General features: G+C 41.4%; 4 protein-coding genes across 6 annotated transcripts; 2 read left to right on the top strand and 2 right to left on the bottom strand.

Annotated features, from left to right (window-relative positions):
- The first annotated feature begins 43 nt into the window (after positions 1 to 43).
- Positions 44 to 5,889, top strand: LOC114844527 (acyl-coenzyme A thioesterase 2, mitochondrial-like). 2 transcript variants are annotated; one of them, XM_029131979.2, is made up of 4 exons: positions 44 to 1,512; positions 3,713 to 4,209; positions 4,316 to 4,518; positions 4,939 to 5,889. In XM_029131979.2, the coding sequence occupies exons 2-4, from the start codon at positions 3,756 to 3,758 to the stop codon at positions 5,545 to 5,547; spliced, it is 1,266 nt and encodes a 421-aa protein (XP_028987812.1). In that variant the 5' UTR covers positions 44 to 1,512; positions 3,713 to 3,755; the 3' UTR covers positions 5,548 to 5,889. The 2 variants fall into 2 exon arrangements, with proteins under 2 accessions (XP_028987812.1, XP_028987811.1); XM_029131978.1 differs by lacking the exon at positions 44 to 1,512 and adding an exon at positions 3,307 to 3,450.
- mettl17 (methyltransferase like 17) lies at positions 5,886 to 9,348 on the bottom strand. Its single transcript, XM_029131969.3, has 14 exons — positions 9,173 to 9,348; positions 8,677 to 8,818; positions 8,433 to 8,582; positions 8,151 to 8,238; positions 7,905 to 7,986; positions 7,658 to 7,731; positions 7,472 to 7,566; positions 7,317 to 7,387; positions 7,071 to 7,178; positions 6,920 to 6,988; positions 6,772 to 6,822; positions 6,599 to 6,691; positions 6,255 to 6,451; positions 5,886 to 6,098 (listed from the first exon to the last, which is right to left on the bottom strand). Exons 1-14 carry the CDS (start codon positions 9,239 to 9,241, stop codon positions 6,005 to 6,007), a joined length of 1,383 nt encoding a protein of 460 aa, XP_028987802.1. The 5' UTR covers positions 9,242 to 9,348; the 3' UTR covers positions 5,886 to 6,004.
- Positions 9,349 to 9,601: 253 nt separating this feature from the next.
- parp2 (poly (ADP-ribose) polymerase 2) lies at positions 9,602 to 15,230 on the top strand. Of its 2 annotated transcripts, none has more exons than XM_029131959.3 (17): positions 9,602 to 9,795; positions 10,193 to 10,402; positions 10,565 to 10,729; positions 10,893 to 10,963; positions 11,191 to 11,241; positions 11,640 to 11,736; positions 11,841 to 11,916; positions 12,006 to 12,108; positions 12,192 to 12,345; positions 12,501 to 12,639; positions 12,721 to 12,784; positions 12,864 to 12,998; positions 13,115 to 13,242; positions 13,392 to 13,491; positions 13,588 to 13,686; positions 14,105 to 14,229; positions 14,420 to 15,230. In XM_029131959.3, the coding sequence occupies exons 1-17, from the start codon at positions 9,723 to 9,725 to the stop codon at positions 14,577 to 14,579; spliced, it is 1,950 nt and encodes a 649-aa protein (XP_028987792.1). In that variant the 5' UTR covers positions 9,602 to 9,722; the 3' UTR covers positions 14,580 to 15,230. The 2 variants fall into 2 exon arrangements, with proteins under 2 accessions (XP_028987792.1, XP_055359532.1); XM_055503557.1 differs by having other exon boundaries at positions 9,644 to 9,854.
- On the bottom strand, positions 14,722 to 18,282 carry si:ch211-284o19.8 (protein lifeguard 1). Its single transcript, XM_029132005.3, has 6 exons — positions 18,147 to 18,282; positions 16,837 to 17,155; positions 16,479 to 16,679; positions 15,890 to 16,018; positions 15,663 to 15,806; positions 14,722 to 15,581 (listed from the first exon to the last, which is right to left on the bottom strand). The coding sequence occupies exons 2-6, from the start codon at positions 17,125 to 17,127 to the stop codon at positions 15,447 to 15,449; spliced, it is 900 nt and encodes a 299-aa protein (XP_028987838.1). The 5' UTR covers positions 17,128 to 17,155; positions 18,147 to 18,282; the 3' UTR covers positions 14,722 to 15,446.
- Between the last annotated feature and the right edge of the window lie 120 nt (positions 18,283 to 18,402).

Here is an 18,402-nt window from a genome sequence, read left to right on the forward strand (position 1 = left end):
GTCTGTGTATATACATGTGGCCCAAAGATGGACTGGCCTTCAACCAATCTGTACCTGTTCAGGCTGGTATAATCTCCATCATGCCCACAGCCCTAACGAAGAATGAGTAGCCAAGATAATAAGTGAGGGATTAATCAAATTCTGTTTTTCTACTTAAGACTACAAACCTCAGCCTCAGTCTTAACACCAAACAAAGACTAAAGTCATATTCCAGCATAGAGAGGCTGAGTTAATGGGGCCTGGACTCTGTGGAAGAGATTCATGGTTTCAGAGACACTCTAGAAGGAGAGAACACCTGCTCTGTGGTCCAGGTACAATCCTATTCTGGACCACAGAGGAGCTGAGTTTCATGACCCTCCATCCAAGTAAGATTGGGTCTGGAAGTGTTCATTGGACTAAGTCAGAACCAGAAGATAATGTCAATTCTACGGAACTTTAATTAACTTAACAAGAGTGCACGATAAAACCAAGGCAGAAAAAAAACAACACTTCTATCGACGAGTATGCAAAATAACAAACCTAGGGAAAGAGATAACTTCATAGGGACAGTAGGGATGTGCCTTGTCCTTTTTAATGCCTATTATAAATATTTCAGTGATCCAAAGCTTCATCCCCAATCTACATCAGCTAAACACCTCATGGCATTAACAACTTTTAGACATCAGGTAGTATATGAGAATGAAGGGACACTCAGATTCCTCCATATTTTCTATGCTGAAAAATTATCATTCATTACTCTGCCAAGACACCCTGGCGGATTGTTTGCCGTGGACTACAACTAGTGCTTCCTGGTTTTCTCTGTACCTGCCCTAGCAATGGTCGGGCAGAAAGGGAGCACAGTCTGATATTTGTGGTTAGTTGTATGAGCCAGAGCACAACCCCGATGAGCTACGCCGTTTGGAGGAGGATGCGGCTGCCCCCAAATGCAACATGTCTCTGCACTGAAAGGAGCACAACTGAATCTAACAGACAAACCTTCAGACATTTAGATTAGGTTTAGGTTATATTTTAACAGTGTGTTTGAATAAAGTCTTCAGAGATGATACAGTACGTAATGGCAAAACAGTCTGTTTCTATCTCCTGTGGTGCTAAATATTAACAAATTATAAATAGTTTAAAATCTCTGCTGGAACTGCTGTCACAGAACATTCTCTTCCCACAAAGAATGGGTGCACTTTGCTTTGCCTCTGTGTCACACATGTAACGTCTATGTGAGGTGGCTTGATATAGCAGACCCACATGCACAGCTCCCGACACAAAGAGGTAGGTAAAAGGAAGCTTAATCACAAAAGCCGGAGTCCGTGGTACGAGCAGAGGTCGATACACAGGTGAGCAACAGGCAGAGGTACAGGTAGTGAGCAGGCGGAGACGGCGTACGATTAACAGGCTTGATCACACGATAGACAGACAGGGCTACGGTACCGTAAAACGAGGTGCAGGAACAAGGTCGATCACAAGGCAAGGACTGGATAACAACGCTGGAAAGTGGTGACACGCAACAATTTGGCAAAGGTATGAGGTGCGTATTGGCAGTTAATAAATAGCAGACCTAATAATAATTGGAAATAGCTGATAACGACACGCTACAAGCAGTAAAGTGGGAGCTAAACATGATGGAACCAAAAACCGGAACCAAAACCAAAATACAACAGGAAACGTCTGGAGCAATGGTTTTAGAGTTGTGACAGTGCACTGGTGAACTGCTCTTTGACTCCTTGTTGTAGATACATTTCAACACATTAATAAACCTTTAATTTGTTTTTACATAAAATCAGTGGTACAGAAAAAAGATCTGCATCTGTCAAGAGACTTTTTATGCAAGGCAACGCTCCATCACATGCATCAAAGTCTTCCACTGTGTGGCTGGAAAGGAAAGGCCTGAAGATGAATAACTAATGACGTGGCCGCCCTTCTTCACCTGACTTACACCCTACTGAGAACTTTTGGGCCCTTCTTACCCCTTACCTCTCTGAACAGTGTCTGGGAGGCTGTGGTTGCAGCTGACTCCCCGACTCGAAGGCTTGTGACTGTTATTGAAAAAGAAGGCTGGCTATATTGGTCACATTTCTTTTTGAAATTTCAGAATGCTAATTTGTAAATTTTAAGGTTTGCTAATTTTTCTCACTTTAACAAGTGAAAATAAATAAGATGGGAAAGTAGCTCTGCACACTAATAGTTCCCTAATAATGGTGTACATGTAGATATTCTCTTAAGAAAGCTAAGTTTGAAGCTTTGTTAACTACATTACACTGTATTTGTACAATAACAAAATAATCCTCAAAAATACAACATACCTAATAACTGTGCACACAGTGCAGATGTTATGTAGTTCCCTTGCTTGGTCGTGTTGTTGTTGAGGTTTGTACTCTCCTATGTTTGTTATTTGATTATATGGTGTAGATCTGTCTGTTAATATACTTTTCTTGATTAGCAGTGATTTTAACTTCTGGCCTTTAGTTTGTGTTCTGAGCCTTTGTCCTGCTTTGGAGTGATTTTCGAGTAATTATCCTCTGTATATTGTTTTGCGTTTTAAGTAAGTTGAATTAATTATTAACTACAATCTGACTGTTCAGTCGTGCATTTGGGTTTTCCCCTCCTCACCAACTAGTTACAACAGCTGGCAAACAGCTGGCAAACAGCTGGGCATGAGCACGCATGTTCCCTAAGGGCAAAGGCCAGGACAGAGTGTGTGGGAGAAGACAGGCAGACATGATCAATATTGGCAGAAAAGTGTTTGATTTTATCTCTTGTGGTGATAAATATTAACAAATTATCAATGGTTCAACATCCACGTTGGAACTGCAGTCAGAACGTTATTTTCCTCCAAAGAGTGAGTGTACATGTGCTTTGGCTGTATCTATGTCCTTTCATTGTGTAATGTGCACTGGCAAAAAGGGGAATCAATAAACTAAACTGCTCTTTGACCCTGTTTGACTTCTCAACATCGCTTCATTTCAAACACCCCGTGGCCACAAACAGGTCAAATGGGAGCAGACCCTTCACTCAGCAGAAGCTACGTAGGGGTTAATTTTATGGGTCCAATGGAGCTGTTGTGTTATAATAGATATAAAATATGTTTACGGTTCCTCTGTCACACGAGGCAATTAACTATTTAATTTAATATTAATTAAATAGCCTGTGTCCGGTAGATGGCGCTGTATGTTTCTAATAGGTGCTCAGAACAGACTGTGCGAAAGGGGCTTTGCTTTATTAGTTAATGTCACTGTTATCAATAAGACACGAATAAATCAAATTAATACAGCCTGCTCTTTATTTTCAATGGGTCTTGTTTCCAGTTATATATATATATATTTGCGTAATACCACTTTCACCCAATACACTTCTGTCGCAGCGTAGTGACGTCACACGCTCGCTATACCAAGGCCTTTACAGTCTGCAGGCTGTCAGCGCTTTACGATCACACTGACCCACATCAAACGTCATTAAAAGGTAAGAAGCGAGAAAAAGAACCTCATTGGGAATTAATTACGCTCAGTAAAATGGTAGCTGTCGTCATCTTTTCAACAAACGAACATGTAAAACTTCGCCTAATCTCAGTCTAGAAGTCTCTGACCTGTTGCGCTACTGTTTATATTTTCACGCAGTTTATTTAAACGTGTCCGCAAAGGACAGAGGCCAGTTCTTGGTGTTTTCTACTCAAACTATAGATTGTGGCGTCACTTAATGGGCTTTGTGGTTGTTACGTTCACAGATCAAAGTCTTCAATTTTAGGAGAGGAACTATTTCGTGAGGAGATGTCGCCCAAAGTCACCCTGCAGCTGCTGCCAGGGCTGCGGTGCTTGTTCGATGAGCCGGTTCAGGTGAAGGTGTCCGGGCTGAGGGCGAAGCAGACGGTCACCGTGAGAGCCAGATCAGCTGATGACAGAGGTGTGGTGTTCAGGTCCTGGGCCACCTACAGGGCTGACAGCAAAGGGGAGCTCGACCTGGACAGAGACCCGTCCCTCGGCGGGAGCTACGCGGGGGTCGAACCCATGGGTCTGCTGTGGTCAATGAAGCCCGACGCCTCACACAAAAGGTTCCAATTAAACAATTCACTCAACCCGCATGTGGTGACGTTCTCTGTGCACGGCGATGAGCAGGGCCAGGCGCTGGCAGAGGCGATGAACGAGAGGGTCCTGATCGGACAGGGAGTTTGTCGCCTTCCTGTCAGAGAGGGGAAGATTCGCGGGGTCCTGTTCACGCCACCAGGTCATTAGTAGGTTTAAGTTTTACATGTTGCCATTTACGGCAGATCATGGGTTAAACATGTGACACGTGGAACCCGTTGCCATGTGTGTTATGACCTCTGATCCAGGTGAAGGCCCGTTTCCTGCTGTCTTGGACCTGTACATCCTAGGAGGAGGTTTGTCAGAGAAGAGAGCGTCTCTGCTGGCCAGTCGAGGGTTCGTTGTTCTGACAGTAGTGGCGCATGGCTATGACGACTTGCCCAAGAACATCAGCGAGGTTCATCTGGATTATGTTGAGGAAGCAATTCAGTTTCTAAAGAGACAGGATAAGGTGAGATGTGTAAATGTCAGGCAACTGTTGAAGCTTTGATTAAAAGCTTAGCTGACCAAAATGTCTAGTATCACATCTGTTTTTAAAATAACAATAACAAGTAACAAGTGTCACTTTGGTTCAGTGGATAAAAGAACAAATGGTTGCAGGAGCTGTTCTAGTTGTACTTGAAAGGCTTTAGGCAAAACGAGCTGTTCTAATAGTTATGGAATTCTATGTGCCGCACGTGTTTTCTGTCCCCCTGTCACACATGAGTTGAATAATTAACCTTTAGTTGAAATGTGGGCTACAGTGATCCAGTAGGTGGCGCCATGGGTCTCTGAATGACTCAAACATAATAGTCAAACATGACATGAGAACACTGCACAGTCTGCAAATGCTATTTCAATCATTTGTAACTCATCCTTTCTTCTTTCCTAGGTGGGCAGTAAAGGGGTTGGAGTATTAACACTGTCAAAAACTGGAGATATTGCACTTTCAGCAGCCTCTTACTTGCCAGATGTGGAGGCTGTAGTTTGGATCAATGGCTGCTGTGCTAATGTATTGTTGCCTCTGCACTATAAAAACACCCAGTTACTCCCACCATTAATGGTGGACCTCAGTAAGTTTGTGTTGACAGAGTCGGGGGCTGGCATCGGCAAGTATGTCATGAAGAATCCCCAGGCGGAGGAGAACAGGTCCACCCTGATCCCCATCGAACGAGCCAAGGCCCGATTCCTCTTTGTGGCTGCAGAGGACGACCTCAACTGGGACAGCAAGACGTACATGAACATTCTAGTGGAGAGACTGAGGCATCATGGGAAGAAGGACTTTGAGTGTGTGAGCTACCCTGGAGCAGGGCATTACCTAGAACCACCCTATGGGCCCTACTGTCCCTCTAGTTTCCATGCTGTGGTGAGGATGCCAGTCCTGTGGGGGGGTGAGCCCAGGTCCCACGCTGCCGCTGAAGTCCACCTGTGGAAGAAGATCCAGGAGTTCTTCCACACTCACCTGAGCTGTGGCGCTAAACAGCATGGAGCCAAGTTATGATGACAGTAGTAAATACTCCCTGCTAAGACTTGTTTTCATCTGCAACTACACTTAGGCTGACGCACAGATTAATTTATTTTGTTTAACCAGATTTTGTGGTCTGATGCTGTCGTCTGCAACAGAAACCATGTTTGGTTGAAGGCGTTATGAGTGCACTGGAGCGAAATGTTTATGGTGTATTGTAAAACATTCCCTTTTTATAATTAGATATAATTGTTGAAAATAATTGTGACAATCTGCCCCCGGGGTCTAAAGAGTTCTTTAGGGCTAAGTTAATTTATTTTTCACAAGGGATTTTTTTTTTTTTTAAAGGTTCTGCACAATAAAGTTGATCAAAGTACATTAAGACTGAAATATGAATATTTATTTTATAACAGTCTTGTGAGGTCCTGTAAGAAAATGAACACGTTTTAACTAATGAACAGTTTTATCGCAGTTCCTGCTTCTGTTTGGATCTTCACTCTGAATCACTCTGGACGTCATCCTCCGCCTTGTTAACAAGTGGCAGTTGATCTCCCCAGTCACTGCTCCGAGCACAGCGGTACATGTCTCTGGTTAAAGAAAAAGAAACTGTTTTCAGCATGTGATCAGTGAGTCTATTAACATCACTAGAAGATATCGACAGAAACTACTTTCACTCTTTTAAAACTAATTATTTGTAATACATTGTATAAACAAACATTTTCTGTGTGATGTGTAGCGTTTACCTGCTGTGCTTTCTCGCTGTCACCACCACATGTTGTAGCTGCCCATCGGAGCAACACATGCGGCAGTGAACATGCCTCGCTCTGCGCTGCACTGGAGCGATCAGCCTGGCCCAGTCCACGCCTTCTGTTTTTGGCTGAGCTGGTTCTGTGCGAGTCATAATCAGGTAGCTGAACTTCTCCGTTCGATGGTCATTATGCTTAAAATGGAATTAGAGTTAAGTGAATGATTGTCAGTTAGTCCATAGCATAGGTTAGTTGCTATTGTTTGTTGTTTCCTCCAGTGCACCTCTCACACATCCACGTGTAAAGACACTGAAAAGTATTATTCTGAAGTTCAATCTCACCCCAGAAAGAGGCAGAGGTTTGTACGCCTGTTGGAAGTTGCAGGGTATGACTGGCTCGTGGGTAAATTTAGGACACATCAGGTCATGGGAGCACTACAAAGGAAACGCCATTAAGCAGTGACTTGTAGAAAGCACAATGCTATATTTTAAAAGCAGCAGCGATTGAAACATACCGGAGCAAACACTAAAGCTGGTCTAGAGTCGTGGACGACCTTCTCTTGTTTCTGGAAAAAGAAAATATCTGAAACTGTAGCTTCCATTAACTGCATTTACCAAAAATCTCCCCAGAGAGGCGGTGTCTTATAAACTGTATTTGAATACCTGTAACAATGTGTCCCTGGCCTCCATAAGCATCTGGTGGCCTTCTTTGGTCCCATTTTCCACAAGCACCTGTATCAGAAAAGCAAGTGGAAACAATATTTATCAGAGCAAATCTATACACAAAATGACGTCACAGAGACGTTTAACCAACCAGATAAGCGTTCGTCTTCCTCCACAGTGTAACCACTGCCTCTTCACGCTCCTTTGCACTGGGCAGCTCAGACAAGGTGAAGGCTGCAAAGACCAGGTCGAACTGCACCTGGTGGGAAAATTGCTGCATTGTCAGGTCCCCTCATCCTGGAGATGCACTGCACACGATGCACTTTGGTGTCGTGTACTCACTTTTGTACACTACATTTCCCAGAAATTGTTCTTTACTGTATGAACACAATCTTACCTTAGGAGACAAAGGGAGGAACTGTCTGAAGTAGACATGTTTAATGTGAGCCTCAGCTCTTTCATTATCACCTGTTCAACAAACAGAAAAACAGATGAAATTGTCTAATTAACAAAAGCACAGAGAAAAAAATGGCCAAGTTATTTTGCAGGCACCTTTAAGAAGCCGTTCTGCTAGAATGTTCATCGGGGCAGAGCTGTCTACACACACCATCTCCTTCAAAGTGTCGCCCCAGCATGAGTGCGATGCCCTGCAGGACATATGGGTTGAATTTACTTATATAACTCAGAAAGTTACGAAAAATGTTCTGCTAAGGTTCAACTGGTTTCACGTAAACTAACCACGCCACAGTTCCAAGCCCTGACCCAAAATCCAGGAGAGACTGAGGGGCAAACGCGGGATTGCTCTTCTTAATCTGTGTGACAGATATACACATCTAGCGGTCATATTTTTCAGTATTTAGGACACTTGTCATTTTCCACTTATTGTTGTTATTTCGCAGTTATGAATATAAATGTAAAAATGTTTTCTGGGAACCTCTTGTATAAATATGTGACATAAACAATGATCTCCACCTCCTGTTTATACCTCATTTATAGCTCTCCTCACTGCTGCGTAGCCCCCAGCCAGCCGAGCTGCCATGTACACCACACCCAACTCTTCATCATACCTGAAAGGTGGCAAGTGAGCTATATATAAACTCATATACGTTTCAGGCTTTCACCCGTAAATAATAAATATAAGAAAATGTGTCGATAAAAGCAAGTAATTAGATTAGTTATATATTTATATGGGGTAGATTTAGCTGGGATGGTATTTGTGTGTATGTATTACTTCATTGGGGTCCAGTGATACGTTGTCTTTTTAAGCTCTGTTAATACTTTTTTCCTGATGCGTTCTTCCAGCATTTGTTCATCTATATCTGCAATTATAAAGGAAATTTATTATTATTTTCTAGTTCAGTTGTTGTTCATTGCATTTGTTTTATCAGAAGTTATCAAAGTATTCCATTCTGTCTTTGCTTTGTACAATTGCAATATGCTCCATTTGAGTCTAAATGAAGTCAGTACATCAACACATCATTTATTTCTGGATTTGAAAGGGTTTTTTACATACCTCCTCTCTTCTCTAGAGCTTTCTCCCAAAGTTGTTTCTCCAGACTCAAAGCTTTTTTCCTTAGAGGCACATCTTCCACTGGGCGTTTTCTGCTCCACAGGAAGTTTGTGAGGGTGCGAGTGCGTTCAGGCAGTCTAGTCATCTCCGCTCCTACAGGTGGAGAAAGACCAGAGTTCTGTTTTTAAATAACAGTTCCAGGCAAAGTAAATATTTTCTATATGTGCACAATTCTAACTAAACTTACTTTGAATAATGGACTGTGCAGCTGTTTGGAGTTCCTCAGGTAGTGTCAGAGTTTTCAGGTTGGTCACGCCTGGATGATTCCTGTGTTTTTTCCCTTTCAGGAAATCTGCCTGAGACCGCGGGTGTGCAGCCGCACTCATTCTCTAAGGACGAAAAATAACTTTATCACAGCTATCACCTCTTTAAAACTAGTTAACGTTATTCAAAACATTTAGAATATTAGAGCAGAGTTCTTCTGTAATTACCTCACTGTTTGTCTAAAAGAAAACAGTGTATATACTATAATGACTGATGATGATTGTAGATACGGAAAATTGTCAAATATATTGAAAATCATTAAAACATTAGTTCACATACAAATACATGTAACACGTTAAAAAATCAACATTTGTTTATTTATGCTTGTTGTAAACAGCGCAATGTATCTTAACTGTTCTATCATCTGCGGATTCTGTGACCCCTATGCTCAAGGTGCTGTTTTTAATGATGTAACTCACCCTGAACACCGTATTCATAACAGACGTCCTACGACAGAGGACACAGGCACCGTAGCTTCGTGCAGACATATCTTCAGCGTCCTAACAGTTTTTTTAGTTTTGATTATAGACCTGATACATGGAACACGTTAGATTTTTACCGGTCCTTCAGCAAAACAGTTCCGTCTATCTTACAAGGGGGAACCTTGCAGAATAGGAGTGTAGTTCAGCTGTGAAATGCATACAGGAGGGCACACTCTCTTCTTTTGTTTGAATCATCTTGTTTAGACACTTCACACAAATCTGAGAACAAGACTATTTTATAGTACATGTAATAAGTAAGATATAACAAAATTACTACAAATTACTATCGCTTTTGCAGATGTGGTCGCACTGCGGTACGTGAGGTGTTACACCAGATTTTGTTTTAAGCAAGGTAGTGATTCATCTTCACCCTAAGATCTTTGGTAGCACCGGCAGGAGGAAGCGGTGTTGGAAGCTTCCCGGCGGGATAGTTGACGCTGTAACTCCGTGACTGTAAATGATTCTTTGTACATAACATTATATCACAATGAGGCGAACAAGAAGTTCAAGAAATAAAAGCCAGACCGCACCAGAGTCCGAAGAAGCCCCTTCAAAAACAGGTTTGCTCCGTGGGAAGCTTGAAAGCAGCGTTTAGCTGAATGCTGTAGCATGAGTTCAGGTTAGCGGCGTGGACGCGTCTAAATAGGAAAATAAGTGTTAGTGTTACTTTAGTCATAATTATCACACATGTAAATATGTTGCGTGTACAAAATTTAAACTTTTTTTATTGTTCACATGTAGACTGGAATCAAAAACAGTTGTTGTTAAATTTCCGTTTAAGGCAAAGCATCATTGCCAAAAGTCATAATAAAGTATTAGCGTCAGCCTATGATTACGTTATTGGGACTTAAAGGGTCGGTTTAGTAGCATTGCACGTGTTATGTACAGATGTGAGTTCTGTGTGTGTGTGTGTGTGTGTGTGTGTGTGTGTGTGTGTGTGTGTGTGTGTGTGTTCAGTGTGGCAGTGGAAGGGGGACGATGGGCGATGGCAGCCGTACCCGCCTTCAGCCTGTGACCTGTTGAACTCGGCGGTGTCTGCGGGAACGGCCTGCATCACGTTGCCTCTGGGCTCCGGGGCGGCCTACACCGTCGACCTGAAGAAGATGCTCCAGATCAATTCTGTCACCAAGTACGAAAGGAAGATTCGTTCTCACATAGTAAAACAAGGTGTGTGGTAAATGTTGTGTTTTGTCCCATGCCATTATATCACTTCTGCTTTGGTTGCTTTTGAGTTTTGTAAGTTATCATTTGTGGCTTTAAAGAGGTGCCAAAAATATAAAAATATAGGTATTTATAACGTTTAACATGTTTTGTTTACTTCTTGTCCAGAAAGCTTGAGTGACAGCAGTGAGTCAGCCACTCACAATGGAAGACTGGTTCAAGTTAAAGAGGAAGATGAGGAGACAGAGGAGCAGCCTGCTAAGAGGAGGAGAGGTCAAAGCAAGAGTCAGCCGAAAACAGACAAAACGGCCAAACAAGAAATAAAAAATGAAGGTAGTGTGGATCATACTATGTTGACACCAATCGATGAGAAGCAGGAGGAGGAAAGGAATGTGTGCAGTGTTACTGTTTCTGCTGATTTTTAAACTATCTTGTGTGTATGAGATGCCAGGTGACCTCATGCATGTTTTGTTTTTGATCTGTGGATGCTGAACAGAGGTGGTGAAGACAGTGGTCATGAAGGGAAAAGCTCCGTTGGATTCTGAATGCAAAGCCAAACTTGGAAAGGTATTATTCTCTGTCCACATCAGATATAAAACCTTTGTGTTGTTTCAGGTTAACACCTGTTTTTTGTACAAACCCTTGCTCCAGTCATGGTTCCTCTTGTACACATAGTTTATAGATTACTATGCGGGAAACATGAATTTTACTGTTCTATAAATAGTGGAATTATTTTAAACAAATTTTTTCTATGTTTTATTTTACTTTCTCTAATTGTTCCATTTCTCTTTTAGGCTCATGTTTACTGTGAAGGAAATGATGTTTATGACGTGATGTTAAACCAGGTAAAATTATTTTAAGCTGATTTGAAGGAAGATATTATAAAATGTTTTTTTAGGTTCAATTAAATCAAATCAAAAGTTGCATTTTTTACAGTTAGAATTTGGAATGAATAAAACAGTAATTAAAAGGGGTTCAGTAGATCTTAATGACATCACAGTTTATGATTAGTTTTTTTTTATATAATTTTGCATCTTACGTGCTCTAAATGTCAATTGTTTTACCTCCATTTCCACATAAAACTTTGTTCTTTTGTGTAAATATAAATTAAAAAAATATTATTATAATATTATATTATAAGAACTTTTAAAATTTTTTGAACTATTTAAATAACATTTTTATTGTGGATTTAAATTGAATATATTTTAGCCTCATACCAAAAACACATTTTCTCATATTTCAGACAAATCTTCAGTTTAACAACAACAAATACTACCTGATCCAACTGCTGGAAGACGACAGCTCCAAGACGTATAGTGTGTGGATGAGATGGGGCAGAGGTGAGTTTACTATGCACCAGTGATTCTTTTAAAGATTTGTTTTCTAAAACCAAAAGTGACTAAACAAACTACTTCAATGGCTGTTTGGTCACTTGTTACATTAGTTGGCAAAGTGGGTCAAAACAACCTTACAGCCTATGGTGGAGACCTGATGAAAGCCAAAGATGTCTTCAAGAAAAAGTGAGAGTGTGCATTTGAAATAACAATTCAAGATGTTTCACCTAGAAGGATTCGATCACATATTAAAACATGTTTAAATGTTGCTGCAGATTCTTTGACAAAACCAAGAACGAGTGGGAACACCGGGCAAATTTTGAAAAAGTAGCTGGGAAATATGACATGGTGTTCATGGACTACAGCACAAATGAAAAGGTACATTTAGGGATAAAGAACCAATGACCGATGCACATCATGTTCATAAATCCTTTTCAAGTGTATATTTCTTTTTATTCCAGGAGGAGAACCTGACCACAGTTGATAGTGCACCCAAAAAGAAGCCATCCAAGCTGGATGAGAAGATCCAGTCCCTCCTAGAGCTTATCTGTGACCTCAAAGCCATGGAGGAGTGTGTCCTCGAGATGAAGTTCGACACTCGGAAAGCTCCTCTTGGTGAGTCAGGAAAACTAAGAGTCAAACTAACAATTTCTTCATATATTCCTTTTACTAAGATGGAGTAATACAAGTTCTCAGAGTCTGCGTTCAATTTCATGTATCTGATCAGTAATTTAAGACTTTTGAATGAAGTAATGGGTTTGTACCTGAAGGCAAGCTGACTTCGGAGCAGATACGTGCAGGCTACATTGCACTGAAGAGAATCGAGGCGTGTTTAAAGAAGAAGGGCAGCAATCGTGAGCTGCTGGAGGCCTGCAACCAATTCTACACCCGCATCCCACACGACTTTGGGTATGAAGCTCACAGCAAAACATGAACACAACATAGAGCAGTGAAACAGCAAGTGTTAACCAAGGGAATCTAACTCTTCAGGTTAAAAACGCCCCCAATTATCCGCACAGAGGAAGAGCTGAAGGAAAAGATTGCTTTGTTGGAGGTGAAGTGTTTCAGCATTTCCTAACTTTGTCTTTCAGCCTACAACATCTGCATGTAATGTCTTTCATTTTACATTTTAGGCATTAAGTGACATCGAGATTGCAGTGAAAATGGTTCAGTCTAATGCAGGCAGTGATGAACACCCTCTGGACACACAGTACCGCTCCCTCCAGTGCAAACTGGAGCCTCTAAAATCCACCAGCACTGAGTTCAAGGTCTGTGTGTTGCTATTCTTAAGTTTAACATACATTAACGTTGGTTGAGCTGCTGATATGTCAGTGTGTATGTAGTAGTATGCGTTTATAACCAAGTTATATAATTTGTGTTGAAGGTGATAGAGAAGTATCTGCAGTCCACTCACGCCCCCACCCATAGTGACTACACCATGACCGTCCTTGACATCTTTTCAGTGGACAGAGATGGGGAGAGAAACAATTTCCTCTCACAGATACACAACAGGTACAACAGGATTTATGCTTTGGGCCGGTACAAAAGTGGTTGACGGGGGGCCTGTGTTACTGTAACTACTGTTCTTGCCAGTGAAAGCCCAAGTGTGTGTGTGTGTGTGTGTGTGTGTGTGTGTGTGTGTTTGTGTGTGTTCCTACCAGGACTCTGCTGTGGCATGGTTCCCGTCTGTCTAACTATGTTGGGATCCTCAGCCAGGGACTCAGAGTGGCTCCACCTGAAGCTCCGGTCACTGGCTACATGGTACAAAGGATGAGTGACATATATAAAGTCACAGCTGTATAATGTTGTGTAGTTATTGGCTTAAATGACCTAATCGCTACTTTTCTTTTTATCTAGTTTGGTAAAGGCATCTACTTTGCTGACATGTCATCAAAAAGTGCCAACTACTGCTTTACCAATCAGAATAATAATATTGGCCTGCTGTTATTGTGCGAGGTGAGCTGGTTTGTGTCTTTGTCGTTGGATGTCTCTGAATCATCCTCTGGCCTGTGGCAGAGTTCCCAGATCTTCAGGGTGTTTTATTCTTACACTTGGGGAATTTCAAGCAATTGAAAACTAATTCTCACACAGTTCTGTGCAGCTGGTGCACATGTCAGCTTTCACTCCTGCTTTTCATCAGCAGTGTTTTGTGACATCATCTTGTTAAACCATTCTGGCAGTGGAAAAACATTGTAATCCATAAAAACCACTGGATGAGGTGTCGAGTAAAACATGACTTATCCTAACCATGTGTGGTGCTTGGGAAGCATCCAGGGCAGCTCAGTAAAACATGATTTAAATCCCATCTTGCAGTTGTGTCCCAGATGTGCGGCAGAGCCGTGTGTGTTTACACAGGGTCTGTGTGTGGTTGCAGGTCGCTCTGGGAGACTGTAACGAGCTGCTGGATGCTGACTACGACGCCAACAACCTGCCTTCTGGGAAACACAGCACCAAGGGCCTGGGGCAGACTGGACCCGACCCCAAAAACTCAGTGACTCTGTATGTCCCATTTGTCATGCAGATACAATACACTGATTTAATTTTGAAGTTTCACATCATTATACCATCTTAAGGTTAATTTGTTTGTTTTATTAGCATATTCAGGTGGGAAAGTACAGGTATAGGGGAAGTAAAGGTAGAGAACGATAGACCTGAGAGAAGTGTTTATTCTTTTCTTCTCTTTCTCTAGGGGTGATGTCACAGTGCCAATGGGGCCTGGGGTGAAGACAGGTGTGGGTAGAAATTCCAGTTACTCACTCCTCTATAACGAGTACATAGTTTACAACCCCGCCCAGACGCGCATGAGGTACCTGCTGCGGGTCCAGTTCAACTACTCCTCACTGTGGTGAACTGCAGATTTCATGGGATTTCCTCTCCACTATTCTTCATCTGGTGATGACTCATTTGGCTCTGACTCTGGGTGGATCACAGAAACCTTTACCTTCTCAGTTAGCAGTTGACAAACATTTTGATATGAAATGTCTTTTATTAAATTTTTGCTCAAAAGAACACACAATAACCACAGTATATTACATTGGATTGTGCAAAATTACTTTATATACATTAATAAAATTAGATTATTACATCACTTTGTTGACATTTCATAGGTGAAATAGTTACTGGCTTTATCCAAACAGTTAATGACCACAGATATGTATTTTTTTTAACAAATATGCGATTGATGTTGTCCCTAAGTCGTGTGTGTATCTGGGGTTTGATAGAAGTAAAGGTCACACTGTAAACTGCTAAAGCAAATGAGAGAAGAGAGATATGAAGAATATTTTGCACTACTATTTGTCCATGTTATTTAACTGTTCTGTAAACTACATGTTGTAAAGGGCAACATCGATTCAATTTGGCTTTCTGCTTTGTTCTGTATGTAGCAAATGGCCCCATGGATCTTAATTGTTATCACTGTCTGTCATTCATGATTGAATTAGAAGTTAGTTGTGCAGGTTGGAGATGAGAATTAACTAAATAAAAGCAAAGAAAATTCTTAATGTGAAAAGCAAATAGATTTTTTTTAGTTCAGTAAATTAAAAATAAATTAGTACAGAATCATTTTATGCATTTAAAGCTAAAACTAAAACCAGTTATATAAAAAACAGATTGCTTGTTCATGTTATGTTATATACACAATAAGTAATAATTTTAAGGAACAATTCCACTGTGAGTACAGTTTGGTGTGTGTGTGTGTGTATTTTGTGTACACAGCTTCACCTCCTCCCCATTAGGTAGAGAAAGATGAGAATTATGTCCAGGTAGATTTTGAGAGCAGCGGTGACGTAATCCTCAGGATTCAGACTCAAGCTCTTCCTGCCCATAATCATCTGACAGTCGATCATCAGGAACTGAAAAGCAGATGGGGTAAGGAATTACCACCAACATTTAGCCAATGGTTACATATTTGATATATTTAAATGTTCTCTTACTAGCGAATAGAGTAGTGCTCCTAGACATCCATAGACGATCTCCGTGACGACAGAATAGTAGAAGATGGAGAAGAATCCAAACATGATCATGTCCACAGCCAGAACCAGTGCAATGCCGTAACATATGGTGAAGTCATAACGAGTCTGCACATATCACACACATCGTTAGTCATTCTGATATTCATTCTCAGGTACAGGTTCACATTGTCACTGATATAATGTCTTACCTGTGCTGAGAAAGCGATGATTGCCATAGAAATGGCCACCGTTGCTCCCATAGCGATGATCACAGATGCGGTGTCATGGAAGGAGGCAACAGTTCCCACCATGTATGACAAGCTGATTGTGACCAGAGCCTGAGGGCACAGACCAACAGCATGTTCAGCTTTTGCGCAGTTATTCTTTATTGAGGAGCACATTAAAGTGCAGATGTGTTTTAATGCTCAATGCAACTAAAATCCTGGGCACTGGTTGTGCCACTGTCTACAGCAAGTACTGTGTTAACCATCACTAAACAGGAAGGGGTAGTTTTATTTTGACATGCCAACAAAACCTCAACGACTCATTAAAGGCTGTGACCCTGGGAACCCAACTTTAGAGGAACCTCTGGTTTTCATTTGGAAACAATCAAAGACAGAAGTAGCGTAGCAGCTTGTTACTTTCACACAAGTGGCTTTTAGTTTAGTATTTGTTACAGGAAACTTTTCTTTACCGGGCAGAAAAGAAGAATTTCCTATCTCTTCTTTACTTTGAGAGCATTTGCTGTGCAGCCGTAAATACCTACATCTAACACTTGGGACTGTGTGTCTGACCCACCAGTGCCACGAGGTTCCAGGGGTGACGGCGACTGAAGGACGTGCAGAAGCTGAGGCTGGTGGCGACCACTAAGAAGATGATGAAGGAGCTGACGTAGACCCAGATGTCGTCCTGCACCGCCTCCTTGACCACGCTGGAGAAGGTGAACACGCACACCACACTGAAGGTGAAGAGCAGCTGGAGGGTGAGGATGCTGAAGACCTGGACGTGGAGACGTAAGAGACACGTAGTCAGAACAATCATTACCAAGGGAGAGTCACTATACAGTAAATATAAGGAAGACACATGTGATGCAGATAGACTTTCTCCACCACATTATTCATCTTGAAGCTAGTAATAGTAGTAGTAGAGTACCAACCTTTCTAACAAAGGCTCTCCTGACGGTTTTGTCTTCAAAAGGAGACGGGGCCGTCTCAGTCATGTCTGTTGGAGCTTCTGTGTCTATGTTGGCAAATGACTCGTCAGCGGTGTCAGGATGACACTTTTCCTCAGTTTGGGGCTCAGGGTACATCGGTGGGGCTTCAAAGTGTGGTGGGAGCTGCTGCTCATCGTAGGAGGGTGGTGGCGGCGTTGTGGGGGGTGAGAACGAATCACAACCAGGATCGGGTGTTGCCTCGTGGGTTGCGACATCGAGTGCTGTATCCGACATGGTGGCGAAAACTGAAGTTGAAGGTCGGCTGATGAAAGAGAGAGGTCTCATAACAGTCCTGAACCTAAATGAGTCACTTTCTAATCACTTAAAATACATTATTAGAAACCCTTGACATATGATTATTATTAGAAAAAGCTGCTAATATTGATAGTAATTATCAAAAATGCTTGTTGCTCTATTGATTGAATTATTGAACATAAAACTCTGGCGTCTGCTGAGAAGGAGGTTTCCTCTCTTTCACTTAAAGCGGCGTTGCTACATCATGGAATGTGTTTTCACCATTTTGTAAGTGTGTTTGTTCATTTAAGAAGCAACCAGATTTCCTGAGTTGTTGCTTTTACCTTATGAAACAACGCTAACTGCCTACATCAGACCCCTCCCAACAAGTGCGTATTGTTTCATGCCATTTAAAACACGGTATCTGAGATTTGTGGTTTATTATGTATCTACTTTAGTAGCAATACTGTAGCTTTAAAAACACCTCAGCTCTGCTTCAGTAAAACAAAACTATTACTCAAATACTTAACGTAGTTTAGACATAACTACTTTCATTATTTACACCTTTAGGCTTGAAATTGACCTTTGTTAGTGTTCATTAGTTAAGACTGGCACATGAAGGCAAACAAACAACTGTTTGCTATTGCTTCAGTTTGTTCTGTTCAGCCAGTGTTAATATAGCTATTTAGTTTTATCTAATCAAGTTTCCTTTAGTATGAACTCAGGGAGGTCCAAGCTATGTCCCCCCTGACTCATTCTTTAAAATTAATGATTGAAGGAGAAAGTGATTTTAACAGTTACACATATTCTGCTGCAAGTGCCAGTTACTGGTAACTGGCACTTAAGTGTGTTTTATTCTTGTGAGATGTCTTAAGTCTCCTTCAGAGATTTTTTTTTTATTGGCAGGTGTCTTAAAACCCCAGAAAGTAAAATTAAAACAAAATCCCAATAAACGATGAGGTAGTGTTTAATCTGATTTAACTCCAAGAAAGGAATAGGGATAAAGGATTCAGTCCTACCTTCTTTGCTTGCTTGAACTCTCGTGCTGGTTCCAAACCCCGATGCTGCACAGAAGTCTGCGTGTTGATGGGTGTCATTTATTGTAGCACACTGCGGGGTTTGTCCGTCACTTCCTGACAGGTACAAGTGATGAAAAAGAAAAAGTCCCATCTGTAGGAACTGACAGTTTAGAAATGTGGAAACGCCACGTTTGCTACATTTTAAGTCCAGTTTTAAGAAAGATTAGAGAAACAAAATACCTGTTTAAATTACTTT

This window comes from Betta splendens, chromosome 17 (genome assembly GCF_900634795.4).
Source record: "Betta splendens chromosome 17, fBetSpl5.4, whole genome shotgun sequence".
Lineage (NCBI taxonomy): Eukaryota > Metazoa > Chordata > Actinopteri > Anabantiformes > Osphronemidae > Betta > Betta splendens.